At 33.8% G+C, this 17,212-nt stretch overlaps 1 protein-coding gene across 4 annotated transcripts in view; it reads left to right on the top strand.

The window, feature by feature from the left end:
* LOC130901697 (optomotor-blind protein-like) overlaps positions 1-17,212 on the top strand; it is a 119,150-nt gene that overhangs the window by 94,363 nt on the left and 7,575 nt on the right. For all 4 annotated transcript variants that reach the window (XM_057813236.1, XM_057813233.1, XM_057813235.1 and 1 more), the window contains 3 exons: positions 6,207-6,353; positions 13,077-13,153; positions 16,978-17,165. In XM_057813236.1, coding sequence (XP_057669219.1) covers positions 6,207-6,353; positions 13,077-13,153; positions 16,978-17,165 — 412 coding nt within the window. The remainder of the gene's footprint in view (positions 1-6,206; positions 6,354-13,076; positions 13,154-16,977; positions 17,166-17,212) is intronic.

Here is a 17,212-nt window from a genome sequence, read left to right on the forward strand (position 1 = left end):
CAGGAGTTAGATTTTTTAGCACCAACTTCGCATAGACTTTTGTCATGTGTAAAATTTTTCTAACCGTTTCTTTATCGGCGTTTACAGCTTCGGCAATCATCCGGAGGCCCAAGTTAAAATTCTCGTGGTTAATGATACATGAAACAGTAGAAAAAAAATTAATATACAAGAAAATAATTTTAAAAAATATGATTGTGAAAAAAAAACAGAAATTTCGGATTCAAAAACAAGTCGGTCTTTTTGTGAGAGAACAGGATATCAAAACTATGAATTCAAATGCGAAAATTATGCATATTTTGCGCTAATGTGAAGACGAAATTATATTAATATTTTGCACCTCATACTGGTTATTAAATACACTGAAAAAAAAATTACTTTTATTACGTCTCAACACAATAAAGATTTGAATTTTTTTTAAAAATTCATTTTCAAAATACGACGAATATTTACTGATGTAATTATTTTCTTTGTACTTTGTACATTATATAGTAATCACTACTTTACAAAAGCTCTTACGAGGGCTGCTACTTAAGTTTTCATATAGAAAAATAATTGGATTTAGCCTTATTGTTTCGCAAAAGAAAAAATAATTGGGTACTAAACAAGGATTGTACGGTGGATGACCAATCAGTTCGATATTTTCATTGTTCAGAAACGTTGTTTCGAATGTGTGAGGTGTCGAATTGTCGTGGTAAAGAATAATTCGTCTTCTGCGATTGGTTTTCTTGATTTTTCCAAGCCCTTCTGGCAAACAGATGCTGATGTACTAATCAGAATTGACCGCTCTACGTTCCTTCAATGGAATGGTGGCGAGATATCGAGTGCTTCGTACATCATGAACAACTTATTGGATTTGGATCGTCTTCAAAGACCCATACAATCGATTGTTGTTTTGTAAGTTGAGTAATCAATGTCCAAGCTTTCCTCAATATGTCACTTTACGATCTTGCAATATCAATTAACGCAGAGCAGCGTTGTTTTCTGACACAACATCCGAGTTTGGACGACCTTTTCGAAATTCATCAACATCATTGACCAAGAAGCATGCTTCAAGTATCTGTAAACAACTCAAACACCACTCGTATGACAAGACATTCTAAGTACATTCCCCAATAAAAATATGTCAAACTTTATGATGGCAATGTCAGATTTGACATATTTATATCAGTGTTGCCATATCTGATAACTGAAATGGCAACCATCGTATTCAGAATAAATGCAAGCTACAATGTAAAGAAATATTCAAATTTGATTATCAAATAAGCGTTATATCGAACGAAAGATTAATAAATTATTTAGTAACATGCAAAGAACGTGTCAATTAACATAGTGATAAGTTCTATTAAAATGATCGTTGTTATAAAAACCTTTGGTAGATACCGCCTCAAGTGAAATTGATCAAGAGGCGGTCACATTCTAACATTTTTATTACTAATTCATCACTGATAAACATCCGTCAATCCAAGACGTAGATAAACTGTTTATATAGAGGTTAAACAAAAGTTCAACAATAGATAAACGTATAATTTTATATACTTTTTTATGTATATCTGAACTTTTATCGGATGTGTGATTAAAAAAATTGCTAAACAGAAGCAAATTATGGTTGTTAATTATCATTAACATACTATTTAAACATTTCCTGTCGATATCAGAAATTTACATTAAACAAACCGACTTTGGATTTTATTTAAATTTATTCGAACACCTGATATGACGTTTAGATGCATTACGTGCACTTGCGAAGAGAATTGTGAATCAAGTAGAATTTTATATACGAGGGTAATGCTACAAGTTTCGACTCGACTCTCAGGTTTTTTGGAAACGGCTACCACGTAACGAAAATCTGTGATCTCGCATTAAAAGGCTTTTACGATTACTAGTCTTTACGTTCAGGTATCGTTTCAAAAACGTTTATAAAGCAATATACAATAAAATCTACATAATTATAATGTACAATATGCGGGTGTTTGTATATAAAGTGCTACCGAGAAAATAATTACATTACAATAATTATCTAAGGTAATATATTTTTAATGTATGTGAATAAATTGAATATAGTGTCAATATTAGTGAAAAACTTTGTTTTTACGTTAATATTTTATATCTTAAATATAGAAATAGGTAACAGAAAAGACAAACAAGATAAAGAATCAGATAAAGGGAAAGAGAACAGTAATTTATGGAAATTGAGTCATATATTGGAGAAAGGAGATGTAGCAAAGCTTGGAGATTTATTAGAAAAGTGAAAACATCGAAAACTCAATAGTTCTTTGTTGTTAATAACAAATATGTGAGCTGGTTAATTATCTTGATCAAACAACACTTTCTTCTTATCCAAATACGACCGTTTTCGCTGGATTTTCATCGCTCAAACGTTTGTATAATACTTGCCGTTGATAGTTTTCCCTTTTCCAAAATAGTCAATGACATTGCTTGTATATGGAACGTTCATGCCTTCTTTGGAACCGGTATTCCCTTTTCAGTCCATTTTTGTGTCATTTTGTTTTGGGGTTATGAAACGGCTTTATTTCTGTCAAACAATCGATGGAAACATCTTGACGATGATCTTCCAGCGGATTTTCTTCAACATTTCTGTCCAAACGCCTACTTAGTCTGCTAGGTCGAGCACTTCCAGTCGACGATCATCCAGGGGATTTCCTTTAATATTTCAGTCCAAACGCCTACTTAGTCTGCTAGGTCCAGCACTTCCAGTCGACGATCATCCAGGGGATTTCCTTTAATATTTCTGTCCAAATGCCTACTTAGTCTGCTAGGTCCAGCACTTCCAGTCTACGATAATCCAGGGGATTTCCTTTAATATTTCAGTCCAAACGCCTACTTAGTCTGCTAGGTCCAGCACTTCCAGTCTACGATAATCCAGGGGCTTTCCTTTAATATTTCTGTCCAAACGCCTACTTAGTCTGCTAGGTCCAGCACTTCCAGTCGACGATCATCCAGGGGATTTCCTTTAATATTTCAGTCCAAACGCCTACTTAGTCTGCTAGGTCCAGCACTTCCAGTCTACGATAATCCAGGGGCTTTCCTTCAATATTTCTGTCCAAACGCCTACTTAGTCTGCTAGGTCCAGCACTTCCAGTCGACGATCATCCAGGGGATTTCCTTTAATATTTCTATCCAAATGCCTACTTAGTCTGCTAGGTCCAGCACTTCCAGTCGACGATCATCCAGGGGATTTCCTTTAATATTTCTGTCCAAATGCCTACTTAGTCTGCTAGGTCCAGCACTTCCAGTCTACGATCATCCAGGGGCTTTCCTTCAATATTTCTGTCCAAACGCCTACTTAGTCTGCTAGGTCCAGCACTTCCAGTCGACGATCATCCAGGGGATTTCCTTTAATATTTCTGTCCAAATGCCTACTTAGTCTGCTAGGTCGAGCACTTCCAGTCGACGATCATCCAGGGGATTTCCTTTAATATTTCAGTCCAAACGCCTACTTAGTCTGCTAGGTCCAGCACTTCCAGTCGACGATCATCCAGGGGATTTCCTTTAATATTTCAGTCCAAACGCCTACTTAGTCTGCTAGGTCCAGCACTTCCAGTCTACGATAATCCAGGGGATTTCCTTTAATATTTCAGTCCAAACGCCTACTTAGTCTGCTAGGTCCAGCACTTCCAGTCTACGATAATCCAGGGGCTTTCCTTTAATATTTCTGTCCAAACGCCTACTTAGTCTGCTAGGTCCAGCACTTCCAGTCGACGATCATCCAGGGGATTTCCTTTAATATTTCAGTCCAAACGCCTACTTAGTCTGCTAGGTCCAGCACTTCCAGTCTACGATAATCCAGGGGATTTCCTTTAATATTTCTGTCCAAACGCCTACTTAGTCTGCTAGGTCCAGCACTTCCAGTCTACGATAATCCAGGGGCTTTCCTTCAATATTTCTGTCCAAACGCCTACTTAGTCTGCTAGGTCCAGCACTTCCAGTCTACGATCATCCAGGGGCTTTCCTTCAATATTTCTGTCCAAACGCCTACTTAGTCTGCTAGGTCCAGCACTTCCAGTCGACGATCATCCAGGGGATTTCCTTTAATATTTCTGTCCAAATGCCTACTTAGTCTGCTAGGTCGAGCACTTCCAGTCGACGATCATCCAGGGGATTTCCTTTAATATTTCAGTCCAAACGCCTACTTAGTCTGCTAGGTCCAGCACTTCCAGTCGACGATCATCCAGGGGATTTCCTTTAATATTTCAGTCCAAACGCCTACTTAGTCTGCTAGGTCCAGCACTTCCAGTCGACGATCATCCAGGGGATTTCCTTTAATATTTCTGTCCAAATGCCTACTTAGTCTGCTAGGTCCAGCACTTCCAGTCTACGATAATCCAGGGGATTTCCTTTAATATTTCAGTCCAAACGCCTACTTAGTCTGCTAGGTCCAGCACTTCCAGTCTACGATAATCCAGGGGCTTTCCTTTAATATTTCTGTCCAAACGCCTACTTAGTCTGCTAGGTCCAGCACTTCCAGTCGACGATTATCCAGTGGATTTCCTTTAATATTTCTGTCCAAACGCCTACTTAGTCTGCTAGGTCCAGCACTTCCAGTCGACGATCATCCAGGGGATTTCCTTTAATATTTCAGTCCAAACGCCTACTTAGTCTGCTAGGTCCAGCACTTCCAGTCGACGATCATCCAGGGGATTTCCTTTAATATTTCAGTCCAAACGCCTACTTAGTCTGCTAGGTCCAGCACTTCCAGTCGACGATCATCCAGGGGATTTCCTTTAATATTTCTGTCCAAACGCCTACTTCGTCTGCTAGGTCCAGCACTTCCAGTCGACGATCATCCAGGGGATTTCCTTTAATATTTCTGTCCAAACGCCTACTTCGTCTGCTAGGTCCAGCACTTCCAGTCTACGATAATCCAGGGGCTTTCCTTTAATATTTCTGTCCAAACGCCTACTTAGTCTGCTAGGTCCAGCACTTCCAGTCGACGATCATCCAGGGGATTTCCTTTAATATTTCAGTCCAAACGCCTACTTAGTCTGCTAGGTCCAGCACTTCCAGTCGACGATCATCCAGGGGATTTCCTTTAATATTTCTGTCCAAACGCCTACTTCGTCTGCTAGGTCCAGCACTTCCAGTCGACGATCATCCAGGGGATTTCCTTTAATATTTCAGTCCAAACGCCTACTCCGTCTGCTAGGTCCAGCACTTCCAGTCGACGATCGTCCAGTGGATACTCTTCACCAGTTCTGGAGTCTTCACCTCATTTGGTCGACCACTGCGTTGCTGGTCATCACAGTTCAATCGGCCTCGTCTGAAATCAAAATTTAACTGTTGATAACGAAGGAACAGTCTCACCCAAAGTTGAATCTAGTTCAGCATCTTTTTCCAATTTAAAAATTCATTATTGATGACTGCCAACCAAATATTAAACAACGTGGAGTCTTCAAACTAGAAACAGATTGTGTACTTTGTAATACAAGCAACTACCGTCATCCCTAAGTCAGGGTAGGTACTTATGGAACCATGTTCGTACAATCGTTAGCAAAAAAAACTACGCTCGCGGTTAAAAGTCTATAAATTTCATTATTCTTATGATTTTAGCATCTCAAAGAAAATATACGTCAAAATAATAAGTTATTTGATATTTGTATTTACTGCTTACTCATCTTAAGCCGTTTTGTGATGAAATTTCAGGATTTCTAAATACTTAAAACAAAGATAGATAACTTCGTTTCTATTCAACCAATTATTGCAAAGTTTGTTTTGTTTTTTTCAAATAACTGTTTTCTACCAATTTTTATATTATTATTACTCAAAAATTTGGTACCAAAAATTTAATTTCCAAATCTAAAAGAACCGAACATGGTATCCCTAAATATTTAAATATTGGTTGACTGTGTGCGATCTACAGACGAAGCTAGCGGTTCCAGACCACACAGAGATGTTTATAATGTTGGCAACAAATCATTATCGTTGGTAAGTTGGTAAAAGAACCAGTTCTGGTACGTAGTATGTAAGTACTACGCATTCGTTATTTGAAAAATATGTAAAAGGTTTTTTTTTGCTTGTTTTTCAATATTGGTTTTATACGTTGGTTAGAAGACCACCTAATATGGCGCTTTCGACTATCCCAAGGTAATATACGAGGTGGTCTACTTTTATCTCATTTACATCTATTCAGTATTTCAATAATTTTCCTTATAAAATTTGTTAATAGTTTTTATTTCTTTTTGTTATAGACGATATTAAATTCAATGCACAAGTACCAACCGAGATTTCACTTAGTTAGAGCTAACGATATTCTAAAACTTCCTTATTCAACGTTTCGAACGTACGTCTTCAAGGAAACCGAATTCATTGCAGTAACGGCGTACCAAAATGAGAAGGTAAATCATTTTTTTTTCTTCATTAATATAAAATATAAACAAAATTGTAGTTTTTATAATAACCATAAACAGAAGATACTTTGTCTCATATTTTCACTAGCAAATGTTATAGTCCATTCGTTTTATCCAAATTAAAGTTAGATTAAAATTTTTTCCTGTGAAGAGGTAATGAAACAGGAATTAATCGCTGAGAAACGGACCTGGTAAAACATTGCAGCTCTAGCCATAAAAATAAGTCGTGGATAAGTCTTATTATGATTTTTGATAATTAAAACTTTCTTTGATAATTCAGGATCCTGCTTATCACCTCTAAGGTTACATCAAACTAAATAGAACGACTTCAAATGCTGTCAAAGAAACTTACGTAGGTTCCTGGACATTCTGGTGTGAAAATGAAACGTCAGACAGTTAAAATAACATCTTGTCAACTCGTTTATACGATGGATTAATCGAAAGTTTGATAGAGAAATCTTTCCAAGCAGGTAGCTGGTAACCCCCGCATGTGACAGTTCAAAATATCTTTAAAGGTCCTTATGAAGTTATAGAGGACAGTCTTATTCAATTGAGGATGATTAATGCATCTAAAACATCTCAAAATGACCGATACCACGATTCTTAACGAGAAAAATCTGGTAAAAAGCGCAGGAAACATCAAGAAGATTGATTTTCTTAGGCTCAGGTTAACACAACAAGTGAGTTTCCAAAATCTGTATTCCAAACCATTGATTGTCTTTCAATCTTATTTTTTTGTGCTCTCAATTTACTTCGATCTCAGAATGAATGGACTATAAAATTACTAAAATGATGAAAATATCATAGGGTTTGAATTCAAAAGCTGCTCGTTTTACTTTGTGCGTTAAATGAATGAACTATAACATTATTAAATTATAAAAATAACATAGAATTTGGATACATGGACTACTTGATTTACTTCGTTAAATTAAATGACTATAGTATTATGTTAATTATAGAAATTGCATATAATTTGGATTGAAAATCTGCTTTATTTATTTTGTACCCTCAATGAATGGACTATAATATTATTTGATTATGAAAATTGTTCAGAATTTGTATTGAATAGCTGTTAGATTTACTTTGCACGTCAAATGAATGGACTATAACAGTATTTGATTATAAAAATATTACAGAATTCAGGTTGAAAAGCTGCTCGATCTATTTTCCCCCATAAATGAATGGACTATAACATTATTTAATCATAAAAATAGTACAGAGTTTATATTGGAAAACTGTTCGATTTACTTTTCTCCATAAATGAATGGACTATAACATTAGTTAATTATCAAAATAGTACAGAGTTTAGATTGAAATGCTGTTCGATTTACTTTTCTCCATAAATGAATGGACTATAACATTATTTAATCATAAAAATAGTACAGAGTTTATATTGGAAAACTGTTCGATTTACTTTTCTCCATAAATGAAAGGACTATAACATTATTTAATTATAAAAATAGTACAGAGTTTAGATTGAAAAGCTGTTCGATTTACTTTTCTCCATAAATGAATAGACTATAACATTATTTAATCATAAAAATAGTACAGAGTTTATATTGGAAAACTGTTCGATTTACTTTTCTCCATAAATGAATGGACTATAACATTAGTTAATTATCAAAATAGTACAGAGTTTAGATTGAAATGCTGTTCGATTTACTTTTCTCCATAAATGAATGGACTATAACATTATTTAATTATAAAAATAGTACAGAGTTTAGATTGAAAAGCTGTTCGATTTACTTTTCTCCATAAATGAATGGACTATAACATTATTTAATCATAAAAATAGTACAGAGTTTAGATTGAAAAGCTGTTCGATTTACTTTTCTCCATAAATGAATGGACTATAACATTATTTAAATATAAAAATAGTACAGAGTTTATATTGGAAAACTGTTCGATTTACTTTTCTCCATAAATGAATGGACTATAACATTATTTAAATATAAAAATAGTACAGAATTTAGATTGAAGAGCTGTTCGATTTACTTTTCTCCATAAATGAATGGACTATAACATTATTTAAATATAAAAATAGTGCAGAGTTTAGATTGAAGAGCTGTTCGATTTACTTTTCTTCATAAATGAATAGACTATAACATTATTTAAATATAAAAATAGTGCAGAGTTTAGATTGAAGAGCTGTTCGATTTACTTTTCTTCACAAATGAATGGACTATAACATTATTTAATTATAAAAATTGCATAATATTTGGATTGAAAAGCTGCTCAATTTATTTGTGGTATAACTTGATTTATTCAAAAGGCCGTTGCAAAAAGAGTTTTTATTAATAACCAGTTTACATTACACTAAATTACATCATTCATATACACTGAAAATAATTGTAATATCCTCAAGCGCTTAAATTTAATAACGGCTAATCAATATGATATAGACAAGTGTCTCATAAATTTTTCGAAACGAATATCGGTTCCGAAGATATACAACTGCGAAGAATAAATTATGTTTTCTAATTGCGCGAACTGACATCAGATATATAGTTATTTAAATACCCATATACCGTAAAGATCGTATTAATTTGAATTGAGACGATTTTCCGTATCTAAATTATAGACAGAACGATTGTTTTGGTACTGATCATCAAATATTTTAGAATTATCTTTCAAAATCTCAAGCTAAACTAATTTTGACTTTTACAACACATTATTGAACTGTCATTTTGTGTCAATTCATACATTTAAGTGTGTTTAAATTTTTCGATACCTCTTCAGCCTCTGAGTAGTTCGTTCGAGTTCTACACGAATCATTGTTCATTTTCACGCCACCAGGTATTTTCCAGAGCATTTTTATTTATTTTTGTTGTCTTTTGAATTAGTTTCCATGACCTACATCAGTACTGTACAGTCGCTTAGTTATCGGTTCCTGCCATCTTTACAATTGATATCTGTATAAGAAGACCGGCCCAAGAATACCACCTTGTGGTACACCCGCGTTGATTTTCTTTGAGTCTCATTAACAATCTTCCTGCTTTATTCTGAAGGTTCGATGCTTATATAGAACTCTAACAGTTTTGTATATTGATTAGGCAAAAGTTTTTCCAGTTTGTATTTGAGCCTTTCATAACAAACTTTGTCAAATGCCTGAGCCACGTCCAAGAAAACAGAGGAGCAGACTTCTTTTTTTTCGTACTGTGTACTTGGTCTATATTGGAATGAAGCCAAACTGAAGTGAAGGTATGACTTTTCTTTGTTTAAATAATCTTTTACAACGTTTGGTGGTTTTCCTGGTTTGGGAATCATGTCAAACTTTGTCAAATGCCTGAGCCACGTCCAAGAAAACTTCTTTCTTTTCTATGACTTAGTTCTGTGTACTTGGTCTATAGTGAAATGGGTTTACCTGGTTTGCGAATCATACATACCTACTCAATTTGAAAGGCAGCTTTAATTTGATTGTAGCTTTCTTTGGTGAATGTAGTATCTCTCCTGGGATTAAGTCGAAGTCAGATGCTCTGTTCGGGTTGATCTTTACTTGTGGATACTTCCTTTGGATTAGTTTGAGTTATTTTGAAGATGTTTCGATTCTGCATTAACTGTTCAAGTCGTTTTTCGTTCTGTAGATGTTAAAGTTTGAGCTAAATGTTCTGTAAATCTATTTGCTTTTTGTTGATTGTTTCTAGTCCAAGGTTTTTGAATGATTGGCCTCTTTAATCTCTTGGTCGCTTTTTATACACTTGTCGTTTACCAATTCCTTCAAGTATTCACTTATTTGTGTGTTATTCTTGATATTTTGGATTTCCTTTTTCAGTTTTTGGGTAGCATTATTCAGTCTGAAAACTGAATTTATTTCAAATTATATCCTTTGTTTTCCTGGAGATGGTGGATGAACATTTCTCTTATAGTTCTAAGGTGATTTCTTCTTCATTTTTTAATATCGTTTCTTTCTATTTCTATATTGACTTCATGGAATGATTTTTCCAGTCAAAATAAACTCTTTTTAAAAGATTTCATTTATTGTCGAAGATTCTTTTCTAAATAAAAACGCCTGCTATGGATTTTCATGTGCTGTTTGATCCTCGTCATAATTTTCTTCTTTAATAACTCTTTAGATCGTTGAAGTTAAAACAAATATAAACATAAACTATTATTCATCATAAAACATTCATCTTGGTCAAAAAATGCCAATCAACTCGCTTTGACATTTGGTGATGAAGCACCATTTCGAGTCGAGGTGTTTTTTAGAATCCGATCGTGGTCGTACTTGGTTACAAGATGAATTTCGTCCAAAATCAGTTAGAAAACATGTCAAAAGATATGTTCAAGTGCTTCGAAAGGTAGTGGTAGTTCAAGGCTTGCCAAATCAAGCAACGTTCCATTAGAGCAACGTAGAGCGGTCTGAATTCTGAATGGTAGACGAAGCGAACTTTCACACAGCTTAAACGAAAACGTTTTTGAACAGTCAAAACATCGAATTGATGGCTCAAAAACCGTACAGTCGTTGTTTGGTTGATTATGTTGAAGAAGCGGTTGATGCAATCAAATCAGATGTTTTGGAGGTACCTCAATCGGAATGGAGAAAAAGCGCTTCACTTCTCGTCGAAACTATCTTGAAAATCTTCTGATTATGAATTGGTGTCGATTTATTTATAATTATAATAATTAGAAGAGAATTGATGTTTTTGTACCAATTTCTATTAACTAAAAAGCTAAAAAGAATGTGTGGAATTTGTGATCGTTCAACTAATTTTGCCCAATTGTTGAACTAAGTTTTTGTATTTATATATATATAAAAAAAAATCCTTCCCAGAAAACGGTTTGGCTCCGACCTTGCGATAACTAATTATAACAACAATTTTCTCACCAAGTCGCGGCTGCTTTGACAATTCCTAGAATAGGAAATTAATAAGAAATGCCGAAGCTTGTGGTAACCGGTAGGCCGAATTTTTCTTTCGATAACATATTTCAAATTCTCTTATTTGTGTTTATTTCGTCGACCAATTTATTTCCCGAAAATTTCGATCTTGATAAAGATAAAGAATGAAGAGTAAATTCCGCTACTACAAATTGATTGATCGGGGGTATTTCAATCGTTTAAAATCGATTTTTTTATACAAAAAAAAATACCAGAGTTTAGTTTTACACAAAGTATCGTGTATTATTATTAATATTTAGTACGCCTTTGTAGTTTCCTGTTTTTTTTATCATTTTTATGCAGATAATTCAATCAAAACTATGAAAAATCATCCTCTACGACTATATAGGCTGTCCCATGACGAATTAAAACTATTTGTATATGGCAAAATACTTATAATAAAATTATGAAAATTTCTAGGTTTGGGTTTTCGGATACGATCTTTTTAAGTAATATATTTTCAAAGATATAACTTTATAAATATTATATATTATAAATATTTAACTATATAAATAACATTGTTATTTTAAGTAGAACACCCTGTATATTAATACATTTTTGGAATCTACATGAAATTTAAGTATACTTTTGTCTAAAAACTTTTTTCGAAAAATGCATACTTTTTGAGTTATTAATTTTTTTGTAAAAAATTCAACCTTTGCAGACCTTTATAAATTATTTTTTACGAGGGAACCCTTAAAGATATGTAAATGATTTTTGTTCGGTTCATATTCAGTTACTTTAGCAAGGTCAGTCGTACTTGAATCTATGTTGAAAAATTTTTCATTTTATACAGGGTGTGTATAAAAAGTGTTCAAAGTTGAACTTCATAAATATTAATTTTTTTTATTTTTTCAAATAGAACCACCCGGTTTTTTTCTATTTTAATACATTCATTACATTGACAAAATAAAGAAAAATACTTTTTTATGAAATTGCTTTATTTTTCACTTTTACCTCCGAATGCATTAAAATAGAAAAACCGTGTGATTCTATTTAAAAAAATAATAAAAATTGATATTTATGAAGTTAAAATTTGAACACTTTTTATACACACCTTGTACAAAATGGAGAATTTTTCAACATAAATTCAAATACGTCTGACTTTGCTAAAAGTAACCAAATAGAAATCATTTTTATATCCTTAAGGGTATTTTCGTAAAAAAATAATTTATAAGGGTATGAAACGGTCAAATTTTTTACAAAAAAATTAATAATTCAAAATGTATGCATTTTTCGAAAAAAGTTTTCAGACAATAGTATACTTAAATTTTATGTAGATTTCTAAAATGTATTAATATACAAGATGTTCTATTTAAAATAACAAAGTTACAGTCGACTTCCGGTAGAACCGGAAGTCGGCCATCTTTAAAAATATTTTAGTTAAAAATATCGTTTCCGAAAACCCAAACGTAGTGATTTTCATGATTTTACTATAAGTATTTTGCAATATACAGATAGTTTTAACTCGCGGGACACAGTATTGATTACTGAGAAAAAACTAGTTGAAAGTTAGTTTGAATTATTGTTTATATTGATGCAATAAAACGGCGACTGTTTCAACAAATTGCTATTTACAACGATAGAATAATAAAAATACTCATAAATATCGATGTAATCTATTTTCTAAATACCACTGCTGCCGTATAACTGTGATCCAATTGGTCTAAATGACAATTGTCTCTTCGTTAAGAGCTTTTGATCGGCTTCAAGCAATCGCGGTACCCACCTTACAGATATCTCCATATGTAGCTTCCACGTGATGAAGAATGAGTCACTCAACTGTTTTTTTTTTATTTCAATTTTTATTTCCATTTAATTTATTTTGATTACAGATAACGCAATTGAAAATTGACAATAACCCCTTCGCCAAAGGATTCAGAGACACGGGTGCAGGAAAGCGGGAAAAAAAGTAAGTATCAAGTTCGACATTTCTATAATTCGTCAAGACGTTTTGTTGAAGTAGAATTCTTATTTAATGGATTAATTGAGGTACCAGAATCACAATCTGCTAAGACCTACACTTTTTGTCTCGAAATTGTTTCATTCCACCGCCAAGATCAAAAGTTACGCACGGTTCTTGTAACAGTACTTGCAATCAACCAAATATCGAAAAAACCGTTCCGGAAACGATTCCCAACACGTATTTTATTGCGCAGAATCGTCACCGTACCAAGGATGGGTTGGAACGAATCTGTAGTTTAAACCTGTGAATTGTCTTTCCCTTGATTTCTTTTTAATCTTGACAGCGTTAAATGTACAAGGAGGTACATATCTGGACTGGAGTTTCCTCTTCCACATCACTCCATGAAACACACTCAAAATGGACGAATATTTTAGAAAATAGAGACTAAAACTGTCTTTGGTTGAGTTCAAATCTAAAACCAAGCTGATCTAATCTTCCTCAAACGTTATTAGAACTTGTAGCAAGCTTATGGTGTCTATAACTTTGAAAGTCTCATATAACTCACCGTCTTTTCATCTAGCAGTATCAATAAAAGTTTTAAGTGCCTAATAAAATATTTCTGGTTCCATAAACATTGTTGAGTTTCTTCAAATAAAACAACTGTGATTTGTAATTGCCGGTTTGTATAGCTCAGAACTGCAAAGCTACATCTTTGTTTTCTGTCTTTATATACATCATTAAAAGCTTCTTGAAATGGTTGTACAAGCATCAGAATGAGTGAGCAGACACAGATTCAACCCAAAAATTTCTCATGTTTCAATGTTTTAGATGTTTATCTTCAGGATTTGAATCTACGTACTTTTAAAATGTCTTAAGTTTTAATTCGCTCAGTAAGAAATTTCTGTTAGAATAATGTGCTAAATATAATTAATATTTGTTATTTGAGGTGTTTTTTACTTTTACTCAAGTTTGAGAAATACAGAATTACCACACTAGAATACGAAAATTATCAAATAAAAGATGAATTTAGAGAAAAAACTTTTTTTAACGTCATTCTCAACATGTTGCACTTTTTCTTTATCAGTGTGATCCTTCTGTCATTGATAGATCGTTGGAAATATATTTTTAGATCGAGATATAAGAGGTTTCAGGCTTCCAGTGACAATTTAACCTATGTCAATTGATTACCAGTGGATGTTAACAGCTTGCTTTGTGGTGCCTCGAGTGCTTTTATCTAAATCCATAGGCGACGCATAAATCTGTGATTACAACACAACCAAAGACTTGAGGACAGAGCAATCTTACAAACTGTTTCTTTTAAATTCACTTGAAAGTTAACTTCTAACAAAAACTTGATTTTTATACTTGACATTTTTGACTACTGTAAAATTACGACATATAAAACCATTCTCAGTCGACTCAGACTGTTCAGACGGAGTGTATCATTCAGTAATTCAAACCCAAGAGCTTAAAGAAATTCTCAACGTATCATCCTTGCTGTTAAAACATTTTAGTGTTGCCAAGTACTGCTTAGTTTTCTTGACATAACCTCCTCATCTCAGCTTCTGGCAGTCCTCCAACAAAACTAGATGCTTAATTCATCTTCCCAGACTGCAGTTGCTACATCGTTGCATCAGCAACATCTCAATCAACATCTTTGTATCTTTTTTTTTTGAGGTTTCTTTGTCAATGCACCAAAATCCAGTCAGTTAAGCAGTACCCCATTTTTTGAACCAATTTCAGGGTAGACAGAGGATGAATCAATTGAGAGGCGATGAATTTGACTTGAAACTAGATTTATTTCGTTACTATATCATCTTCAGTGTAAATATTAGTTACTAAATTGAATTCACATTCGTACGGCACTGTTTTCAGTATCATCCTAGCAGAATGGAGCGATTGATATGTCGCATACAGAAATTGAGCTCGAGGGTAGAACGAATTTATATACAGCGAGTAGTGAAAGAAGGGTCAGACAAAGGGTGGCGATCTGGTTGAATTATAACAAGGTTTAATTGACCGGTTACTGCGATAATTATAGCTAGTAACCTTTTCGAGTATACGATAGATCGAGAGGGAACGACGACGATATTTAAGTACATTTCTGTTGAAAAAAATGTTTCTAGAAACGTTTCTATCGATTTTTCAATAAAAAATATAGTTATACGTGACCAAAAAGGTCCTAAGCTGATACTGCTACTGCTGTTATTGAATTTATATGATTTTCAGTTAGCTTCGACTTTCAAATCGAATCTCCCATTGTTCAAAACAGTGCAGGAAGTCTGTTTCTGTTATTTCCTTCAATCCTCTACATCTTCAACAGATTTAAATCTTTTTTCTTTAAATGCTGTAGAAGAACGAACCACTAAAATGCTAAAATCAGGAAAAGAAGCCATAGAATAGATCCCATGCTGGAGGTAATTCAGAAAGCTGCAGAAAACTTCAAAATACGCCCAAGATAAATAATGGGAGTGAGATCGTTTTGGAAAGAAGTCAATTGAAAAGATTTGGTGGTGAAAATGAGCGAAACATAAAAGAAATTGAGAAAATAAGAGCATCAAAAAAAGCGTATTGAAAATATGTGAATTAGACCAGTCATTACATACGAAAACCAAAACCATGTGCCTATCAGGAAAGAATATTTGAATATTAGAGAGATAGAGGTCTTGAGGAAGATACTGAGACCCTGTTAAGACCGATGAGGGTTACTTAAAAAGGTTAATGAATCACGAGATCAATAACAAAGTGAAAGTGGATGATAGGGTATGTATATATACAAAGAAGAGATTCGAAATGAATTGGAACAGATTCAAAAGCATGGAAAGAGACAAAAGTCGGCTGAAATATCAGTTGGGTGGATTATAAATGGTATAATATCCATCAGTTATATCGAAAATAAAAAAATCTAGAATTTGAACCACATATTTTGATAATTTATAAGTAAATTCGATAAAATTTTCGGAAAATTCATTAGGGCAGACTTAAATTACCAAATAATTCAGATTAAAACCGGAAAAACTAATTCTAAATTATACGTTAGATGACCTAGCATTTTCCAACCCCTATTCCAACTCTCTCCAAGCCGATTTTCATACCCTAAACCGTAAAGACTTTTCGGCATCCCGTCAAGCAACTTATTCTTTCTTTAGGAAAAGTTTAAATTAAAAGGCGAGTGGAAATGAAGACACAAAGGGTGACAATAAGGCTTAACACTATCAAATTAGCGGTGGCATTTGCAGAAGGTCAAAAAGGGTGACAAACCCCCGACTTTTCGCTATTCGTTTGGTGGGTGTATCAAATTTGCATTTACAGTAAGTGATATGCATATATTAGCAGGCCAACTGTTTGGAATCTAAGGGGGTTAAATTAAATTTTGTTTTTTCTATGTCTATCCAGGGGATGAAAATCATACGGTAGTACAATTTGTGGTTAAAATCAATATTAGGCAAGGTTATTTATGATTGACCGCAAAATTTGACAGGCGAATCCGAAACTTAACAACAATCGATTGTTAAGTCTTTCAAGACGAGTCGAATCCAATAAATTTTGTTCAAGCATGAAGCACCACAAATGGCGTACCAATCAGGGAATACAAATCATTCTCCACCAAGACAATGCGAGACAAAAACGTTTTTGAACAGTGAAAAACTTCGAATTGATGGATCATCCACCGTATAAACCTTGTTTGGTACCCAATGATTATTAATTTCCACAGATCGAAATAATTTGCGAGGTCAATGTTTTGGTTTAGGTTAGGTTAGGTCTTCGACGATTTGTCTATCTTATTCCAAACGTCAAATTTAATAATTTTATTCTTTATATTGTTACAGACAGGCAATGCTAGCGCAAAGGCATACAGACGATAAAACTTCGCATCCTCTACCAGCCCGAATGTCAGCTGATAGTAGTACTGTGTCCAAAACGGATGATTCCGAATTAGACGTCGTAGGTACGGCCGATAGTCCAAGACCATCTTTGCATTCTTCGACACCCATAACCTCATCATTGAATCAATCAGGTAAGATACTTAATATCTTAACAAGACACAAAAACAAAATTTTGGTA

The sequence above is a fragment of the Diorhabda carinulata genome, chromosome X (assembly GCF_026250575.1).
Source record: "Diorhabda carinulata isolate Delta chromosome X, icDioCari1.1, whole genome shotgun sequence".
NCBI classification, from domain to species: Eukaryota; Metazoa; Arthropoda; class Insecta; order Coleoptera; family Chrysomelidae; genus Diorhabda; species Diorhabda carinulata.